The 16,147-nt window shown below is 43.6% G+C and overlaps 1 protein-coding gene and 1 pseudogene across 9 annotated transcripts in view; one reads left to right on the top strand and one right to left on the bottom strand.

Annotated features, from left to right (window-relative positions):
- The window catches only part of GON4L (gon-4 like), a 105,409-nt gene that overhangs the window by 74,743 nt on the left and 14,519 nt on the right, over positions 1–16,147 (top strand). For all 9 annotated transcript variants that reach the window (XM_017509939.1, XM_037731884.1, XM_017509942.2 and 6 more), the window contains 5 exons: positions 49–220; positions 1,710–1,854; positions 4,144–4,294; positions 13,330–13,446; positions 14,127–15,833. In XM_017509939.1, the coding sequence (XP_017365428.1) occupies positions 49–220; positions 1,710–1,854; positions 4,144–4,294; positions 13,330–13,446; positions 14,127–15,833 (2,292 nt within the window). The remainder of the gene's footprint in view (positions 1–48; positions 221–1,709; positions 1,855–4,143; positions 4,295–13,329; positions 13,447–14,126; positions 15,834–16,147) is intronic.
- Positions 2,849–3,506, bottom strand: LOC108290207 (annotated as a pseudogene).

Genomic DNA, 16,147 nt, shown 5'->3' with positions numbered 1-16,147 from the left:
ATTGTCTGGAATTGTCTTAGATCTTCTTTTTGTGTCCTGTTTTCCCAGAAAGAGCTGGGAACCTTTGCTCAAAGCTCCATCGCCCTTCACCATCAGTACAACCCCAAGTTTCAGACCCTGTTCCAACCCTGTAACTTGATGGGCGCTATGCAGCTTATTGAAGACTTCAACACACATGTCAGCATTGACTGCAGCCCTCATAAAACTGTCAAGAAGACTGGTAGGAGACAGATGTGTCAGCTTTAAGTTTTTACTTGCGGTGAGAGGTGGTGGGAATCTTATCCCATAGATAACTTCCTAGGATACTTACCTAAGAATGGAAGACACAGGACGTTTGTAATTTCTTCCTTCTCTCTTATCCTCTCTTTGTACTCATTGTCTAAATTTTAGAATTACATGATAATCTCTGGGCCTGGGTAAGGCATGGAGGCAGTGGACAGGATAGGAATATGGGAGGTAGAAATCTGAGGCTCAGTGCTAAGAATTGGAATTCAGCAATAGGAGGGGTAAGTATTATGAGTCAGATCAAGACAAACTGGGCCTGGTAAAGATGAAAGTCAGGTGGTAAAATTTGGTCATCTTCAGGTTTTTACTCTTCATTAAGATTAACTAATTTTATTTACCCTACTGACTATAGTGTAAGCGATATCTCCATTCTGAATGAAATGTTGATTTGGGAGTTAGGCCCAAGTTAGAGATTGTACATTTGCCATGTTCAGTATTTTAAAGAAATTTGCAGGTTTAGGTTCTACGTTGCATTGGTTTTGTATTTTTTGGGAAAATATTTGCTGTTTACTTAAGCCAAATATTTGCTTCTGATTTGTTTCCTGATTTAGCAAATTAGTTGTGGTTTGTTCTGGATTTGGGTTTGTCTTTGGATTCTATTTTAAATCCTGAGTCTTATCATTAAGTTGAATATAGTTGAATTTAAGTGTATTATATCATAGACATGGATCTCAAACTACTTTAATAGCTATAGTAAATGATGAATGAAATGGTAATGAAAACTTGATTTAATACTAAATAATAGTAATATCTTACACATCTGGTGTCCTGTGTTTTTCTTCTGGAGATATAAAAATAATAGTTATGGAAGAAGAAATATGGATATAGTAGTTTTGTCTCTAGAAATGCAGAGGTGCCTGAAATTGAGAGTCTGAGAGAGGGAGACAGAAATGAATGAGACTGAATTGTCTCATTCCTTTTATGGTTCTTTTGTTCCCAATCTCAGGAGGAATCTGGGAGAACTTAATGAAAGTTAAGTAAGAATCAAATAAAAGTAAAATTTGGAATACCAGATTTGTGAGGGAGATTAAAGAAGTTGGAATCTTATCCTGGAAGAAAGAAAGCATTGTTGAAGGTCTCTTATCTTTCAAGGATTTAAAGGGGGAAGGAGGTAAAAAATTTTTGAGCATACACTATGTGCCAGGTATTACTAGGTGCTTTTTAAGTGTTTGTTTTGTTTAGTGAATAAAGTGTTTCTCACAGAAAGAATAAGAGAATCAACTTGTATTGCCATTGAATGGGACTCCCTTTGACATAATATTAGCTTAAGAAAGGCTATGGAAATTTTTGGGGATGGTGGGCAGATGGGAGAGAATCAAGTTAGATAAGGACAGCTCTACCTAATGCAAAAATGCATTTACAGGCTTTTATGAAGCCCTCTTTTGTCCTAGAAGTTGGTTTATCAGAGATTTATTTTCTTATAGCCAGTGAATTTCCCTGTTTGCCAAAGCAAGTGGCTTGGATCCTGGCCACAAGCAAGGTTTTCATGTATCCAGAGTTACTTCCAGTGTGTTCCCTGAAGGCCAAGAATCCCCAGGATAAGATCCTCTTCACCAAGGCTGAGGACAAGTAAGTGTTTACTCTGGGGAATCAAAACAGCAGAATATCCCAAGGAGAAGATACTGTTCCTTTGAGGAATTTAGGTGAAGTAAGACTTGTATAAGACACACACAGAAGACAAGGAAAAGCAGTATAGATCAGCAGTGTTCTCTAGGACATGCTTGTTCTAGCAGTGTCAAATACTGCTTTTTTGGGGGATGTCACACACATTTTTGAAGCATTTTAGACCAGGCCTGGTGACTCACACCTGTAATCCCAGCACTTTGAGAGGCCAAGGCAGGAGGTTCGCTTTTATTTTATGCTATTATTTATTTATTTATTTAGAGACAGGATATTACTCTGTCACCCAGGCAGTTACAGCTCACTGCAGTCCTGATCCTTCCACCTCAGCCTCCATGGGAGTAGCTGGGACCAGTCATGTGCCACCATACATGGCTAATTTCTTTTGTTTCTTATTGTTTTTTTTTTTACACAGATGAGGGTCTCTGTATGTTGTCCAGTCTGCTTTCAAACTCCTGGGCTCAAAGCATCCTCCCTCCCTGACCTCCCAAAGTGCTGGGATTACAGGCATAAGCCACTGTGCCCAGCCAGGTTATGAACATTTTTATGGCCCTTTGTGTGGATTGCCACACGGTTATCACCACATATGTATATATGTAACCATGATTATGTGTGTTGTTAGAGGGTAGTATTGGTCCCAGTTTAATTTGTCTGACAGGGTACCTATTCATTTTATATTTGTTTTATTAGAATCATTCTCCTCCTATGTATTCTCTTTGAACTTCCTTTTATTGTTAGTATACCGCTCATCATGATTTCATATTTATTAATGATTTATGCCTAGTTTCTCATGTTCCCACATAATTGCGAAGTATTTGTTTTTTTTAAAACATGTCATTGAGTTTATTGTAGAGAATGGTAATAGGAAATGGGATTGTACAAAGAAAAGAGACGAAGACAAAACTGGATGAGGGTTTCACACTGGGTGTCCCATCCGCAGGCCTCAGCAGCCCTACCACGGATCTGCCCGATCCTTTTGCATCAGGAAGTTGATCTTTCGAGCCATTTCCATGTTGTAGATCTGCTGGCACCTTTCATAGCCTTCCCTCTGTCGCTGGCAGCATGGCTTCTTGTAATGCCGCTGACGCTTAATGTCCTCAGTGAGCCCATCCATAGTGAGGATTTTGTTTAGGGTCCTGTATGCACTTTCCAGTTCCCTTCCTGTACCATCACAGTCCTTGCGATGAACTTCAGGTGTTTTGCCCTGACCTTGGATTTAAGTCTTCACTCTGGAGCCTGGTGCGCTCAGTACCTAGCCGACCTGAAGGCTTCTCGTTACCAGAAGTGGAAACCGATTTTTTTTTTTTTTTTAATGGAGTCTCACTCTTGTCACCCAGGCTGGAGTGCAGTGGCATGAGCTTGGTCACTGCAACCTTTGCCTCCCAAGTTCAAGCGATTCTCCTGCCTTAGCCTCCTGAGTACCTGGGATTACAGGCGCCTGCCACCATGCCTGGCTATTTTTTGTATTTTTAGTAGAGACAGGGTTTCACCATATTGGCCAGGCTGGTTTTGAACTCCTGACCTCAAGTGATCCCCTTGTCTTGGCATCCCAAATTGCTGGGATTACAGGCGTGTTTGTACCTGGCCTTATTTTTATTCATAATATTTAATCACTAAGTATCTGAAATTTTCTATTGAGTAGTCACCAACTTGTGCAAGAATTAGATTTAGAAAAAGTAGATTGGCCAGGCATGGTGGCATACACCTGTAATACCAGCACTTTGAGAGGCTGAGGCAGGAGAATCACTTGACACCAGGTGTTTAAGATCAGCCCAGGCAACATAGTAAGAACTGGTCTCTACAAATAATGAAGGAAAAAAATTAGCCAGGTGTGGTAGCAAATGTCTGTGGTCACAGATACTTGGGATTCAAGTGGGAGAATCACTTGAGCCCAGGCAGTCAAGGCTGCAGTGCACTGTAATCATGCTACTGCTCTCCAGCCTGGACAACAGAGCAAGACCTTGTCTGAAAAATATGAAAAGGTAGATTGGGCCACATGCCATGGCACATGCCTGTAATTCTAGCACTTTGGGAGGCTGAGACTGGAGAATCGCTTCAGCCTAGGAAGTAGAGGCTGCAGTGAGCTGTGATTGCACCACTGCACTCTAGGCTGGGTGACAGAGTGAGACCTTGTCTCAATAAAAAAGAAAAAGTAGATTGTAAAATGTGTTAGTCTGGGGAGGTCTTTTAGAAGGAAGGGCTATGAAGTGAGATTTAGTGTCATTGTTCTTTTCTCAGTTTGTTAGCTTTAGGACTGAAGCATTTTGAAGGGACTGAGTTTCCTAATCCTCTGATCAGCAAGTATCTTCTAACCTGCAAGACTGCCCGACAACTGACAGTGAGAATCAAGAACCTCAACATGAACAGAGCTCCGGACAACATCATTAAAGTGAGTGTTTCCTTCATGCGCCATTGGGGCATCTTACCAATATGTACCCATTCATTTCTCCTCTTGTTATTGTCAAAGAAGAGAGGGACCTTCTTTTATCTAAAGCTAATTTCTCCCACTTATACATTAGATTCATTATGTTTCTCTAGAGTATCCTCATCCTCTTAAAAGATTTCACAAATCCATGTTTCCCTGTAATATATTCTTTGTCTTGGACTTTCTAGAAATGGTATACAATATTCCACTTACGTGCTTTTTTTTCCTTTTTGTCAGACAGACTCTTGCTCTGTCACCAAGGCTGGAGTACAATGGCGCGATCTTGGCTCACTGCAGTCTTCGCCTTCCAGGTTCACATGATTCTCCTGCCTCAGCCTCCTGAGTAGCTTGGATTACAGGTGTGCACCACCACACCTGGCTAATTTTTGCATTTTTAGTAGACATGGGGTTTCACCATGTTGGCCAGGCTGGTCTTGAACTTCTGACCTCAAGTGATCCACTCACCTTGGCCTCCCAAAGTGCTAGGATTACAGGTGTGAACCACCGTGCCCAGTTTCTTCTTTTTTATTTAGATATTTATTTATGTTGTTGTGTTTTCAGAGACAGATTCTCACTCTGTCCTCCTGTCTGGAGTGCATTTGCACAATCATAGTTCACTGCAGCGTCAAATTCCTAGGTTCAAGTGACCCTTCCACTTCAGCTTTCCTCGCACCTTGGACTACAGGTGCTTGCCACCAAGCCTAGCTAATTATTTTATTTTGTGTGGAGACGCGGTGTCACTTTGTTGCCCAGACTGGTCTTGAAGTTCTGATCTCTGACAGTCCGCTTACCTTAGCTTGGCCTCCCAAAGTGTTGGGATTATAGGCATGAGCCACTATGCCCAGCCTTTTGTTTTCTTTCTTTCCTTCTTTCTTTTATTTTTTTTTTTTTGCAAAAACCTTCTGGCCTTCCAAGGTTTGTGTCTATTTTACAATTTTTCCCACCACCCTGAGTGATCCCCCTTTTCTGTTTTCTGCATCAGGTTTTGTTGATTGAAGAGCACCAATGTGCGCAGCAGCAGGTCTGTCAGGCATGGTGGTCACTGCTCGTATTCCGGCTTTGCATCCTAGAATTAGTATATAACATAAGACACATATGAGTATAATCAGTAACATTCTTTTCCAGTCAAGGAGGCAGGGGTCAATCCAGGAGAGATGTTCTCACATACCCTTCCATATGGCTGTTTGTTAGGCCTGTAGATCTACAGCATTTAGGGATTCTAGAATTTTAGTTTTAAGTTGCTTTACATCTGCTGTTAAATTATCATTGAAAATTCCCCAGATCCTGGAAACAGGAGATACTGGGGAAAAAAAAAAAAAAAAAAGAAAGTTCTTCCAGAGGAAGTGTTTGACCTTATCCCAACTAGGTATTGACTGGTAAAGTCAATATATAGGTAGAGAGGTAACACAGATATGCTTATGCTCCCAGTCAGTTTAACTGCTGTCAGAATGCCAGTGCATCTTGTCGCTCCTCTACTATTCCAAAGCAGCTTCGAGTGCTTGCAGACCTGCAAGAATCTTTTGATCTATACCCTGCTGTAAGAGAAGCTCCTTAGACACATTTCTGGCCAAGTTGTCTACAAAACTAGCTGATTACACTGATTCCTTAATAGATGCTATAGCAACACTAGCAGTTGCTAGGATGATGTGGCTGAGACTATAAAGGCTGTAAGTCTAACTATGAATCTTTTGTGTCTGACCTGGGACAGGGCACATTCTAAGGTAGCAAGGGCAGAGGAACCTTGCCAGTTGCGTGTTAAATTGACTAGTAGGAAAGCCTCAGATTGTCTCCTCAATACCATGACACTAGTAACATTTAAATTAGATATATTGTAATTAGAGACACAAGAGGTAAGCCAAGCCTGTCCCTGCACTCGGGTCACAAACATGGAGTTTTGGGAATAACAGAAATATCGGTTCCCATAAGGAAAACATATGGATGGGTAGTGCAAATCAGGCACTGATTAGTGTAATTATCAAAATAAGTCATAGAATAATTGTGACTGGAATTATGATGTGTCCCATGCCGGGTGTTAAGGGGGGTGCTAAGATGTCCCAGGCACCAGACAGTGTCTTGGGGTGGCATGGACCTGCTTGGGGTCTGGGATATCCCATCCCCCTATTGGCCCAAATTATAGGGGAATGGGACATGGTTACGAAACCGTCATTGATGTCACGATAGACGCAGACATTAGTATAATCACCCTGCAAATGGCTGTGGGGGCTCCAGTCTAAGACATTATAATTGCCTAACTGGAAGCTACGGGCCTATTCCCCATGATAGACCTCCCAGTTAAAGTGGAATTAATTACTTTTCCAGCTTTGTTCTTTAGCACAGGAAGGAATGTTTGGGAAAGTGGCATTGATTGCATTGCCCGGTTTGAGGCTACCTGCAACTAAGACTGCTAAGACATTTCCTTTACCATAATGTAGCCATAGTTGTGTTTGGGCAGGTAGACAGTAAGGGTTAGAATTTTTATAACTTACACACAGTGGGAAGATAGTGGAGTGATATGTAGTGTCACCTGGCACCTTAGTCCAATGTGTGCCGTTAATGAGGGACCCCACAGCGGGTAAATCTATCCTTCCCAGCCAAGCAGTTATGGTATTAGAGGCTGAGAAGGGGGTGTCTTCCCAGGTGACAGGGCTAAAGAAAAGCAGATATAAGATATCAGCCCAATAGAGTGTAGCAGGTACAGGTTGTAGACAAAGCAAGAACATAAAAAGAATCAATACCCTACTCGAGTTGCAATGTACAACAGAGAGCATAGCAAGGAACAGATTATCTGGAGTGAATAGTGTTTGTGTCTGGAACAGGATTCATTTAGCCTCCTACGTTGTCTTCTTCAGCATCCCCTAGCTGAGGTCCGGGGCTCGCAAATCATTTGGACCACACCATTCATTACTATTTACGTCTTTCCACAAAACTGCAGGTTTTATGTCTTTGAGAGGTTATAGCAAAGTACTTCTCTATAGCTGAAATTTGTCATCTAAGTTTTGAAAATTAAGGGTAAATAAGGCTTGTGGTAGTAGTGTCGCAGGGTCCTTACTCATACTCCCCCTTTTTTGTTTTCTGAGCATATTTTTAAGGGTGGAGTGGGCATGTTCTACTATGGCCTGTCCTTGGGGGTTATATGGGATGGCTGTGGAATGTTGGTTGTTCCACATGTGGCAAAACTGTTGAAATTGTAAGCTGGCATAAGCCGGACCATTATCAGTTTTAATTTTTGTGGGCCACCTGATAAACACAAAAGTTAAGAGAAGATGTTTAATGACATCGAATAGACCCTCCAGGAAGAGCGTGTGCACTAATTAGATGAGTGTTGTTATCAACGGATACATGTACATATCTTAGTTTTCCAAATTCAGGGATGTGTGTAGCATCTGTTTGCCATGACCGATTAGGTTCTAGTCCTCTAGGGTTAACGTGTTAAAGGAGGGGACATGTCTGTGAGCTGTCAATCTGGGCATTGCAGGATAATTTGTTTGGCTAGTCTTTAGGTAAGTTGAAATTGTTTAGTTAAATTTCTCCAATTTTGGTGGAAAAATTGATATTACGTGGCTTTGTCAAGCAGTGATGTTATAACTTGTAGGTCTGCTTGGTCATTGCCATAAGCCAGTGGGCCAGGCAGTGAGCTGTGGGCTCGAATATGTGTGATAAAACTAGGATGTGTGTGTTGATCTAGCAATTGCGGAAGTGGAAGAAAAAGTGCACACAGGGTGGGCTCTGGAGTACTTTTTATTTATTTATTTTAAAATTTTTTGTAAGGCTAGTTAAGTGAAGCAGTGGGAGTGGAGAAGGAACAAAGAAATCTGTAACTGCTTGTGATCAATTAGTTGTAAACACCATTGCACTCGGACCAGCCTCTAGAGTACTTTATTAGGACTGTCTCAAGGTTCTATATAAACAGAGCAAGCAGTCACTAACAATATTGATGGGCTGAGTGGAAAAAGTTTCCAAGGCCAATATCAGAGCTCCAATGTCAGCTCTCTGAGTGCTAGTAAATCCGGATCGAGTGAAGGAATTATGTGGTCTCCACCAAACAAACAGCCGCTTTTCCATGTTTACCAGATCTGTCAGTAAACGGTGTTAAAGCATTTACTTTAAAGGTATGGGGGAATGAATTATTTTTGTAGGCAAAACCACAGAAGTACCAGATAGAACTGAAGAATCTTCTCACCAGAACAGACATGCTCTATATGTCCTGTGTAATCAGAGAGTGCTATTTGCAGGTCCATAGATACTGGCAATACTGCTTCGAATTGCTTTTTACTTAAAGGAATCCTGATGTTATCAGGGTCATATCCTAGCAACTGATTGCATCGTCTGTGGCCCGAATAGATGACTTTATTGGATATAGGGAGATACAGCTGGATATAGGAAGATAGTGTTTTATTCCTGCTATGTGAGCAAAAAACCCATTCTATAAAGCGTAGCCCTGGGGTCATCTGTCCTGTTAACACTGTAGGGAAGTGTTTAGTGGGAAAAACAAACAATTGAACTGAATAGTCCTGGTCTGTGCGATCTAGTTGCCTGTGAAAAATGGCTTGTTCTATTTCCTCAATTTCCCTTTTTGCTGCAGGCGTTAAATACCTGGGAGAATCCAAGGTTGCATTGCCTTTTAAGATAGAAAACAGGTTTCACAACTTATCAGTTGTAAGGCCCAAAGTGGGGCAATGCCAGTTAATATTGCCTAGCCATTTCTGATAATCATTTAAGGTGTGTAAGTTGCTAGTATTTAATTTAACCTTTTGAGGTCTTACTGACCGAGAAGTTAGTATGTACCCAAGATATTTCCAAGGAGAAGACATCTGTACTTTTTCAGGTGCTATGATTAACCCTCTTAACAGTGTATTCTTTATGACAGAGGCACATAAACTTAAATATACTGGCTCTGTTGTGAATGCCAGTAATATATAATCCATAAAATGAATAATCTTGCAATTAGGAAATTCTTTTTTACTGGGAAGTAAAGCCTGATTTACCTGATACTGATACATGGTAAGACTGTTTAGCACTCCTTGAGGAAGCACTTTCCAATGAAATCAGCAAGCTGTCCTTTCATTATTGATAGCTGGTATTGTAAATGCAAATTTTTCTCTGTCCTGTTCTGCAAGTGGAATAGTATAAAAACAGTCTTTTGAGTCTATAGCAATTATAGGCCAATCTTGAGGAATCGCTGCAGGGAAGGGAGGCCTCATAGGTTGCAGATTAGCATTAATAGCCCTTAAGTCATGCAGAAGTCTCCATTTGCCAGACTTTTTGGGAATGACAAAAACAGGCGAATTCCGAGGGCTGTTAGTTGGTTCTATGTGGCTGGCTTTTAATTGCTCCTCAGCTAATTCGTAGGCTTGCTGTAATTTCTCTCCCTTCAGAGGCCACTGTTCTATCCAGATAGGATCCTGAGAGAGCTATGTCAGGGGTAGGGGAGAGATCTTAACAGTGGCTATTATTAGAAAGGGGTCTACAGAGTGACCCCCAATTAGCTAATAGGTCCCAGCCCCAAAGATACAGGGATGGACACGATTAGAGGTTGTATAACTGCCTTTCTTCCTTCTGAATCATAGCATTTTAGGGGGCATGTGCTCTGCTTAGCTGTGTGCACTTCCCTGACGCCAGCAGTTTTTTGACCCAAGGCCAATTTTCTGGCCAGTTTTGATTACTAATGATTGAAATATCCGCCCTTGTGTCCAATAAGCCAGTAAAAATTTCCAATTTTTAAGGCAATCATGGGTCTCTTATCAGTGATTAATTGGTTCTAATATACTCCTGTGGCTCCTGTACTTCCAAAACTTTCCTTTTCCCTTTCCTTTCCATGGGCATTGGGGATCCAGTATGGTAAAAGAAGTAACTGCGCTATCTTTGTTCCAGGGGGAAGAATATCAGACCTTTAGATTCCATCATTACTAATATTTCATCTTGATAATCACTATCAATTAGCCCGGTGAGCACATTAATTCCTTTACTAGATATTCTTGATCGCACTAGGACTAATCCTACTGTTCCCGGAGGCAGTGGGCCCCAGATCCCTCTTGCAACCCTCTTGGGGTCGTTTCCTTTTTTTAGCACTAATTCGTTGGGGCAGAGTAAGTCCTGTCCTGTGCCCCCAGTGGTGGCTGCTCTGAGAGAGGGAACTGTGGGCTTTCCATCTGTTCAAGGAAAGCCACTGGCATTGCCCCAGTTGGGAGTGGGGCCTGGGGCCAACCCCTCATGAAGTTTCCTGTCTGATTACCTATGGTTGCCATTTTTATCAAATTTAGACTTGCACTGATTTGCCCAATGTTTCCCCTTTTTACATCGGGGATGCATAACAGGGTTCTTTTCCTGAGTTACCTTGGTCTCTATTATTGGGGCATTCCCTTTTCATATGACCTGGCTCTCCACATAGAAAACAATTAGGGTTTCTCTCCCTTTTCATTTTAGGAGGCCTTAATGCCATAGCCAATATTCTGGCATTGTGTGTGTCTCAGTTCCCACCAGCTGGTATGGTTGTATCAGTTCCCCGACTGTGGCTGCCTTTCCTCTGATTGCTTGCATTGCTTGCTGGCAATCCACATTAATGTTTTCATAAGCCAATTGTAGCAATGAGATATCAGCCGGCCAGGCATGGTGACTCAATCCTATAATCCCAGCACTTTGGGAGGCCAAGGTGGGTGATCATCTGAGGTCAGGAGTTCAAGACCAGCCTGGCCAACATGGTGAAACCCCGTCTGTACTGAAAAAAAAAAAAAAAAAATTAGCCAGCCATGGTGGCACACACCTGAAATCCCAGATACTCAGGAGGCTGAAGCAGGAGAATTGCTTGAACTCAGGTGGTGGAGGTTGCAGTGAGCCAAGATTACACCACTGTACAGCCTGGATGACAGTGAGACTCTATCTTAAAAGGAAAAAAATATATATATCAGCAGCCTGGGTGTCACTAATTTGTCTCTTAATTGCCTGGGTTAACTGATTGATAAACTCAACAAATGGCTCCTGAGGCCCTTGTTGAACGTTTATAAAAGATTCCTGTTGAAATCCGCTTTTGGGAATTTGGTCCCAAGCCCTGAGAGTGCACAGAGACACTTGTGCGTAGGCCTGGGGATCAAATTTAGTTGTTGTTGTTGTTATACATCGGTGTAGTAGCTGTTATGTCTTGCCCAGCCAATTGATTCTGGTTGGCTTTCTGTCCTCACAACTCATCATATTCTGCCCTCCAGAGGAGGTATTCGGTGGGCTCCAAAGTTGTTTTAGCTAGCATTGACCAGTCCCATGGGGTCATACAGAAGTTGTCTGCCAAGGCTTCAATCATTCCTTTCATAAATGGACTCCATTTTCTTTAACACTTTTTCTTAGCTTTTTATAAGCATTAAAAGAAATGGGTTCATTCCAGGTGTGGTGGCTCACACCTGTAATCGCAGCACTTTGGGAGGCCAAGGTGGGTGGATCACAAGGTCAGGAGTTCAAGACCAGCCTGACCAAGATGGTGAAACCTCATCTCTACTAAAAGTACAAAGAGTCAGCCAGGTGCAATGGCATGTGCCTGTAATCCTAGCTGCCCGGGAGGCTGAGGTGGAGAATTGCTTAAACCCAGGAGGTGGAGGTTGCAGTGAGCTGAGATTGTGCCACTGCACTCCAACCTGGGCAAGAGTTGAGACTCTGTCTCAAAAAAAAAAAAGAAAGAAAGAAAGAAAGAAATGGGTTTATGTACGAAACAAGGTCCCATAGCTGTAGTGTATCCCTTTTTTCCAATTTATTGGAGGAGACAGCTCAGGCAAATCTCCATTTCCACTGTTATCTTGGCCTGGTGATAACAGCACTGAGGGATAAGGAGGTGGTAAGGTAGGTGACGATTCTTCCTCCCTCCCCTTTTTAGGCTTGTCTTTGTATAATGGGGCCAGAGCTGCCCTAACTAAAGCCCATAACGTTACAGATGTTACTGGGACCTGTTGCCCTTGCACATGATGCTGTTTAAGATTTCTCCCCACTTGTTTCCAGAGCTCTACATCTAGCGTGCTTTCTGCTGAGAGCCATGGGTTGTGGAAGACAGCAGTTTGCATCAGGTCCCCTAATTGAACCTGTGAAACCCAGGCTCTGTTGGCTTTAAGCAGCTGTTTCAGTACTTTTATATACTGCTTCTGTTGTGCGGATAACTGATGTTCCATGATGAATCCCTAGCCTGAACAATTCCCTCGAACTCAGAGATCCCAAGCAGGCACCAGTGACTTACTGACTTACCGACTTGCTGACTTCCTGACTCTGCAGTCTTCTTCAATTTCATTTTTGAGGGTTTTGTCACGATCCGTGTTGCAGCATTCCTCACGCCTGGGGCACCAACTGTTGGGTCCAGCCGGCAACCCTGACCCAGCGACAGATAAACAAATGCACTCAGACACGAATAGCCAGTGAAAGAATGGGCCGCCTACTCATAGACACTGAGAAGGGCCTGGTAAAGAGTTGGCAGCTGTGGCCCTGACCAGCTGGCACTCTACGCACTTATTAAGTATAGATTTAATGACAGAGGCTTTGAGTCAACACTTTTGTGGATAATTAACATGGTTGCCTTCCCCAGAGAGAGCAGTCCTAGGAATCATTAAAGGTCAGGTTCCAAGGCCTAAAGCAAAACACCATTTGTGGGTAATTACAGTGCCGACCCCCCAGTAGACAGCAGTCATGTGGCCATGGATGTTAAAAGGTCAGTCTTAGGACCACATAAGTAAACACGCTCTTTAGATAAATTCCCCCACATTCCTTTGTACCTACTCCTGCCTCATTGTCTCTGAGTAGGAACCACCTTCGGCTCATTCCTTCCTGAGGCTTTTGCAAAAACCTTCTGGCCTTCCAAGAAGGTTTGTTTCTATTTTACAATTTCTCCTACCATCCTGACTGAATGCCTAAGTGTTTGTTGGGGGGTGGGGGGGTGTATTTCTCGACCCACCACCCACCCCACTCACTAGCCTGACAGAGGGTAGTGTTTCTGGAAAGAATGTAACTCATGCGCTTTTTTTTTTCATGTTAAGTTTTATAAGAAGACCAAACAGCTGCCAGTCTTAGTAAAATGCTGTGAAGAGATCCAGCCACATCAGTGGAAGCCACCTATAGAGAGAGAAGAACACCGGCTCCCATTCTGGCTAAAGGTACAACCCACTTCCTCAAAGTCTGTGGGAGGGAAAAGGTCACTGAAAATTCTGACAGAATATCAAGGGCTTCTTTAATCTTCTAATGCTTTCATTGTAGAACTAGGACTTTAGAAATCTTTCTCGTTCACCTTTCTTCCCTTTTCTGCCCTTCTCTGGGTGATTCTACAAGCTTTTCAAAATAATAGGTAAATAATAAATTTGCTAAGGACATTCACAGAAGTTTCTAAGGCGTATAATTGGAATGTGGTCTTTGTAGAAATTTGATGTACAGAGAGACCCTTCTTGGAAAGATACCTTGAGACTGTCTAAGGACCCTAAAATCTAGAAAGCCCTATTCCTTTTCCCAAATTCTTTTTTGTTTGTTTTTGAGACAGAGTCTTGCTGTGGTGCAATCTTGGCTCACCGCAACCTCCGCCTCCCAGGTTCAAGTGATTCTCCGACTCCACCTTCCTAGTAGCTGGGAACACAGGAGCGCCACCACACCTGGATAATTTTTATACTTTTAGTAGAGATAGAGTTTTACCATGTTGGCCAAGTGGCTCCTAAACTCCTGACCTCCCGTGATGTGCCCACTTCAGCCTCCCAAAGTGCTGGAATTACAGGTGTGAGCCACTGGGCCAAGCCTTTTTTCCCAGATTCTGACATGTGCTGGATCAGAGTGTTCTTGTTTCCAATAGGCCAGTCTGCCATCCATCCAGGAGGAACTGCGGCACATGGCTAATGGTGCTAGAGAGGTAGGAAATGTGACTGGAACCACGGAGATGAGCTCAGATGGAGGCCTAGAGAAAGACAACTGGGAGTTGGGGAGTGAAACTCGGTACCCACTGCTATTGCCTAAGGGTGTAGTCCTGAAACTGAAGCCAGTTGCCAACCGTTTCCCCAGGAAGGCTTGGAGGCAGAGGCGTTCATCAGTCCTGAAGCCCGTCCTTATCCAACCCAGCCCCTCTCTGCAGCCTAGCTTCAACCCTGGGAAAACACCAGCCCGATCAACTCATTCAGAAGCCCCTCCAAGCAATGTGGTGGTCCGGATTCCTCACCTGATCCAGCCAGCCACTGTCTTACAGACAGTTCCAGGCGTCCCTCCACTGGGGGTGAGTGGAGGTGATGGTTTTGAGTCTCCTGCAGCATTGCCTGCTCTGCCCCCTGAGACCAGGACCAGCTTCCCTCTGCCTGAGTCCCAGACTTTGCTCTCTTCTGCCCCTGTGCCCAAGGTAATGCTGCCCTCTCTTGCCCCTTCTAAGTTTCGAAAGCCATACGTGAGACGGAGACCCTCAAAAAGAAGGGGAGCCAAGGCCTCTCCCTGTATGAAACCTGCCCCTGTTATCCATCCTGCACCTGTTATCTTCACTGTTCCTGCTACCACTGTGAAGATTGTGAGCCTTGGCAGTGGCTGTAACATGATCCAGCCTGTCAATGCAGCTGTGGCCCAGAGTCCCCAGACTATTCCCATCACCACCCTCTTGGTTAACCCTACTTCCTTCCCCTGTCCATTGAACCAGCCACTTGTGGCCTCCTCTGTCTCACCCTTAATTGTTTCTGGCAATTCTGTGAATCTTCCTATACCATCCACCTCTGAAGATAAGACCCAAGTGAATGTGGACATTGCTTGTGCTGTGGCTGATGGGAAAAATGCCTTTCAGGGCCTAGAACCCAAATTAGAGCCCCAGGAAGCATCTCCTCTTGCTGCTACTGTTTTCCCCAAACTGGAACATAGCCCAGGGCCTCCACCAGCAGATACAGAGTGTCAGGAAGGATTGTCAGAGAACAGTGCCTATCGCTGGACTATTGTGAAAACAGAGGAGGGAAGGAAAGCTCTGGAACCACTGCCTCAGGTCATCCAGGAGTCTCTAAACAACTCTACCCCTGGGGTTTCAGAGGAAATTGTCAAGATGGAACCTGAAGATGCTGGAGAAAAAATCAGTGGATCCTCAGAGCATGACATTTGTGATGACATTAAAGAGGAACATGCTGTGGAATTAGACACTGGCACCCCAAGTGAGGAGTTGAGCAGTGCGAGAGAAGTAAATAAACAGACAGGCTTACAGAAGGAAGAGGAGCGGAGTCAGCCAACTCAAACCCCTTTATCTTCTCAAGAGCCCCCTGATGAAGGAATCTCAGGGACAGATGTGAGCAAAGGATCATCAAAGAATGCTTCTTCCTCGATGGATCCTGAAGTGATGCTTAGTAGTCCCCCAGGGAAGCCAGAAGACTCATCCAGTGTTGATGGTCAGTCAGTGGGGACCCCAGTTGGGCCAGAAATTGGAGGAGAGAAGAATGGGCCAGAGGAAGAGGAAGAAGAGGACTTTGATGACCTCACTCAAGATGAGGAAGATGAAATGTCATCAGCTTCTGAGGAATCTGTGCTTTCTGTCCCAGAACTCCAGGTGAGAGCTGGAGAATATTCTCCAGTAATTTGTGGACTCAGTAATATGTTTTAATTTATTGATAAGCTACCTGCATGCTTGCTGCGGTATAGATAGTCCTAAAATCATTTGTGTTTGATTTTGTAATGCATTATGGGACATGATTGTGGGGTTGAGGTGAAATGAGAGGGAAAGGATGAAATTTTACTTACTGGCCAGGCGCGGTGGCTCACGCCTGTAATCCCAGCACTTTGGGAGGCCGAGGCGGGTGGATTACGAGGTCAAGAGATCGAGACCATCCTGGTCAACATGGTGAAACCCCGTCTCTACTAAAA

This window comes from Cebus imitator, unplaced genomic scaffold (assembly GCF_001604975.1).
Source record: "Cebus imitator isolate Cc_AM_T3 unplaced genomic scaffold, Cebus_imitator-1.0 Scaffold427, whole genome shotgun sequence".
In the NCBI taxonomy this organism is placed as follows: Eukaryota; Metazoa; Chordata; class Mammalia; order Primates; family Cebidae; genus Cebus; species Cebus imitator.
This window is presented reverse-complemented; position numbering and strand designations above follow the sequence as displayed.